Source organism: Coloeus monedula (genome assembly GCF_965178545.1).
Source record: "Coloeus monedula genome assembly, chromosome: 23".
NCBI lineage: Eukaryota > Metazoa > Chordata > Aves > Passeriformes > Corvidae > Coloeus > Coloeus monedula.
In genome coordinates, this window is record NC_138803.1 from 8,264,348 (window position 1) to 8,269,152 (window position 4,805).

Consider the following 4,805-nt stretch of genomic DNA (forward strand, 5'->3'; position numbering starts at 1 on the left):
TTTTTTCAGGTAGCTGCAATGGATGGACGTTCTCTAAGAACCATTGGATTAAATATAAAGAAGGACACTTTTCAGGCAATTTGAGAAACTTCTCTCCTTTTATTGTTTTTCCTAACATAAATATCTGGATATTACTGAAAAGCAGCCAAGCAACTACAGCAGTGTAGTTTAATTGCCTAAACTAAGGGTAAGTTTACAAAATAGTTTACCCACTGACAATACTAAAGGGCCTCTTGAAGCATGGATAATATATCCAGTTCCCATTATGAAAACTTGGACTACCTATTCTTCCATGGTAGTGTGACTTAAAACTACCTGTTGTACTTTCATATACTAAGAAAAACTACATCCTTAAAAAACTACAATAAGTACAGCTTACTGAAGAATTACATTAAGTCCCTAACAGGCTCGTTTTTTGGACTTGGAGGTATGCCAAGCAACCTCTGTCAGTTCATAGTCTTCTGTAAGGATGTGCAGGTGGAGCCAGTTTCTGCCTCGTAGACGTAGGAACATTGCAACAGCACCGTGGTAAGCTGAAAGGTGAAGGGCAAGGCCACGCAGAGATGTGTGTCTGCACAATGAATTAATGTGCCGCAGCATCTTCCTTCCGCAGGAACAGGAAAGCAGCTTCAGGATTGCCAGTGAAAAAAGCAAGAATTATGCAGTGCTCACGTGGCTGCCATCGGGTGGGAGCCCCCCCAGCACAGCTCTGTGCAGGGAATTCCTCTCAGTGGTTGGAGAGCAGCATCCAGAGGCGGAATCGCAGCTGACCGTAAGCTCGCATCGCCTCTGCGTGGGCGGCCGGATCTCGGGCCAGGTGCTCAAAGAGGTTGAGTGGCTCGACCGTTCGCATTGCCGGCGGCAAGCTGATCTCCTCAGGAAGCCTCTGGTTGCCCAGGACAAAGTGCTCCAGGCATTTCAACTGCAGGCAGCGGCGCAGGTATGCCATGATGTCCCACAGCCGCCGCGCAAATTCCCTCCTGCGCCACTGGGACAGCGGTACGGTGGTCAGCACGTGCATGACCACAGTCTTCCAGGTCAAGCTGGAAAAACCTGTGCCCCTCAGGATGCAGGTGAAGAGCTGCAGGCATTTCAGGTGCAAGCTCTCACACGGCACCTGCCTGGCGACGTGCTGGAAGAATTTTGCCTCTGCCACAGCGTACGTCTCAGGCCACGCTGTGCTTGCGATGGAGTCGGCCTCGGCGGGCTGGCTGCTCACAAAGATGCTGGAGCCGCCTTTCTGGGCCTCTGTGGGCTGGCTGACCACAAAGATGTCGGAGTCCCCGTGGCGCACCCCAAACAGCATCTCCACCATCAGGCTCTTCTTGCCTTTGCTCAGCCGGAATTGGCAGGACCGGCTGCAGGGCTGAAACACCAAGTGCCATGAGTACGACTGAGGCAAATGCAGCCACGAGCATCTCACCAGCTGGTAGAACCAGTGGGAGGTTTTCTCCACGTCCAGGTAGGAGCCGGTGCAGAGTGTCTCTAGGAGGCTGGGCTTCTGCTTCCGCCGCAGCTCCTCCTGCGAGTGGTGCAGGAAGCACAACAGCTTCTCGCCCAGCTGCTCCCTCTCGCACGTGCACACCAGCTCCACACGGACGCAGAAGGTCCTTGCTGCCATCTGCCCTGCACTGTTCAGCTCCAGGTGGAAGGCGTGTCCCGGTGGGGGATTCAGTGGGACCAGCACGCGGTACACCACATCCTGCTCACGGGGACTCCAACCCTCAAAGGCACTGCCCACCCCGATGGCTTCTTGAGGCACCGGGTAGAAACTATTGCTCACGCTGTCAATAAAGACACGCGTGAAGCTCTCCATCAGCTCAGCTGCCACTGAGCGACCTCTCTCCACGTCCTCGACAGGACACTGTATGCGATCCACTAAAAGGATCCCTCGCTTATTCCCAACGTCACAGGCGTCTTCTTCCTCTTCAATTCCACCACTGCTGCCTTTGTCCTTGCCAGCAGCACCACTGCCTTCTTTTTCACTGGCAGCCACATTTCCACCTTCTTCTTCTTTTCCATCTTCATTCTTCTCGCCTTTCACATTCGCATCCCTGTTTTCCTGATCCTTCCCATTCCAATCAGTGGCTCTGTGTTCACTGGAATGACTGTCTTCCTTCAGCTTCATATTGCTGCTTTCTCCTTCATTTATCTTATCAACACCTTCTTCAGTTGAAGCAACATTGCCATGTTCCTCTCCATTTCCATTTTCATTCTTTTCTCCCTTCCTATCGGCAGCACTGGCTTTCTCATCTTTGTCTCCAAGATTGCTTTCTTCATTTCCAATGTCCTTCTTTTCTTCCTCAGTTGCAGCAAAACCACAATGGTCTACTGCATTCTCACCATCACGGCTGTCTTCTTGTCCTGTCCAATCACTGCTTCTTTGTTCACTGGCATCACTGCTTTCCTGCACTTTCACATCCGCTTTTTCTTCCTTTCCATCTTCACCTTCACGTACGTCATCGTTGCCTGCTTTCATATACGCATCATCGGTTTTTTCTTCATTTCCATCTCCTTCTTCTTCCTTTCCAGCATCCTTGTCTGGCTCCACCTTCACATCCTTGTTTTCTCCTTCATTTGCTTCATCTAGGTCTTCCACACCTCCAGTAACATTGCCAGGTTCTTCTTCATTTCCTTCAGCAGTATTGTCTCCTGGCATATTCCCATCACTCCAGCCTTCATCTTTCCTTGCGTCATGGCCATCATCACTTTTAACATCACTGTCTTTCTTCAACTTCACATCTTCATCTCGTTCATTGGCATCATTGTCGTCTCCTTCATTTGCAGCCACAGGACTGCCTTCTCCTTCATTTCCGCTGCCACTGTCATCTGCCTCCACAGTCACATCAATGTTTTCTCCATCTCTCTCGGAATCCAAACTGTCTTCTTCCTTTTCTTTTTCCTTCTCCTCTCCCAAGGTCTTGCAGGAGGTCTGGTCCTTGCCGCTGCTGTTGGTTTTGCTGGCTTCAGGACTCCTCCTGCAGCTAAACCACAGGCCCAAGAGGAGCAGGAGTCCAGCAAGAGCCCAGAATGGCCACTGCTGCAGGGCACCAAAGAGCAGGGCTCCCCAGCCCTCGTCCTGCTGCTCCGGGGGCCCTTGCTCCAGCTCCTGCAGCAGCCGAGCCATCTCGCGGTCGAGCAGCTCCTCACGCTCCTGCATTCGCCGGTGCGTGGCCTCATCCAGCCCATCCCCAGCTGGCTGGGGGTACTGGATCAGGCTTTGCACGAGCACGAAGAGCAATGACAATAAAGCCATGGTCTGCAAGAGGACACACAGAAGGGGTTCAGTAGGGCCGGAATGGAGGCAGCCAGTGCAGGGCAGGAGCCACGGGGATGTGGCAGCAGGAAGGAGAGGCCCCGGCAGCTGGCAGGAGGCAAGGCCTGCACCGCTGCCCCAGCAAGCACCGAGCCTGAGCAAGGCGCTCCCGCCAGGGGCTGGGCCCTGGACGCAGGGACAGAACACACGCCCCGGGTGCCAGCGCTTCTGCCCCAGCCCTCCCCCAGCCCTGCCTCCCCACCGCCTGTGGGCACTCACCGCTTGCCCAGGCTCTACTGGGGGCAGCGTCAACCAATGGGGCCTTTTATAGCTGCCCCCATTGTGACACGGCCCCTGTGCTGTCACAGGCCCCAGAGCGCATCACAGGCCAGCCCCACCCGCCATCCCCAGCCCGGGAACTGCTCATGGCCCTGGGCACCCAGAGCCTCAACAGACACAAAGTGCAGACCCATCAGTTGTGAACCTGGGAACCCCAGAGCTTCCCTGTACAAAGCAGGCACAAGCGCCCTCCCACACAAACCCTTGTCAAATATAAATTTGTGTGACATGATCCGTGGATGCTCTTGGTATATAGGTGTAAGCTTTTATTTAATCTTGGAGGGGGACATTTTTTATTAATAATATTTATATTTATTACTTTTGGGGCAGGATGTCATATAGGCTAATGTTTTGTTACAGATTTAGTGAGAAATCTTTCTGAAAGAAATCCAGGCTGCTTGAATGATGCACAGGAAGACGTAACACCCTCCTTAAAGAGGCCCAGTAAGTTAATTACAAAATTTTGGTGTCTTCAACAACCTCTCAGCTCTTAAAACTCTATGGTTCAACACAGTGCAAAATTCTGGGATAGCCAGGATTTTGTTCAGAAAGTAGAATGTCTCATTTTTCAAATTTGTAGCAAAGATGTACATCTGTCACTCCCACCATCTTCAAAATTGTCTGCCTTAAACAGAGTTAACCAATCTCTCTGACTTGTCTGATATTGCACTGGTTTATTAAAGGAAATTCTGACTCTTTCTGCTATCTCTGTGTATTTATCTCCAAAGGACTGTGAGTATGGAAGAGTCATCCCTTATGTTCCTCAGCTCTTCTTTGGGGAACTCACCTACAAATGGAACTGCAGAAATGGGGAGGGAGGAAAAGGAAACAGGATGTGAATCGAGCACCTGCATAGTGACCACAGATGTCCACTGCTAGACAGACACTGATGTCAGGCAGATCATGCCCTCCAAATAGTGCTCAGAAAGAGAACAAGTTTGGGATTTCTGAAACTGCTCTGAATTGGATTTGCTTAAACAGATGTCATTAGTAAAAGCAATCAAAGAAAGAGTTTTGATCCCTCTTCCAAGCTGATGCCACTTATCATGTATCTTCCCTGCATTCTTCTAGGGAAGCTGTTTTTGATGTTGTCCTGTCCTTCTTTTTATAAGGGAGCAAAAATACTTTGTTAAGTATTACTCTTTCAGTTTTGTTTCCTCTCCTCTTCTGAGATACAGTAAAGTGAACATTCAGCAGAATAGTTTTGTAT

General features: G+C 50.6%; 1 protein-coding gene across 1 annotated transcript; it reads right to left on the reverse strand.

The window, feature by feature from the left end:
- Positions 1–727: 727 nt before the first annotated feature.
- Positions 728–3,256, reverse strand: LOC309581439 (inositol 1,4,5-trisphosphate receptor-interacting protein-like 1; the record flags this gene model as incomplete). Its single annotated transcript, XM_082296047.1, has 3 exons — positions 728–2,022; positions 2,377–2,469; positions 2,974–3,256. 3 exons carry the CDS (start codon positions 3,254–3,256, stop codon positions 728–730), a joined length of 1,671 nt encoding a protein of 556 aa, XP_082152173.1.
- Between the last annotated feature and the right edge of the window lie 1,549 nt (positions 3,257–4,805).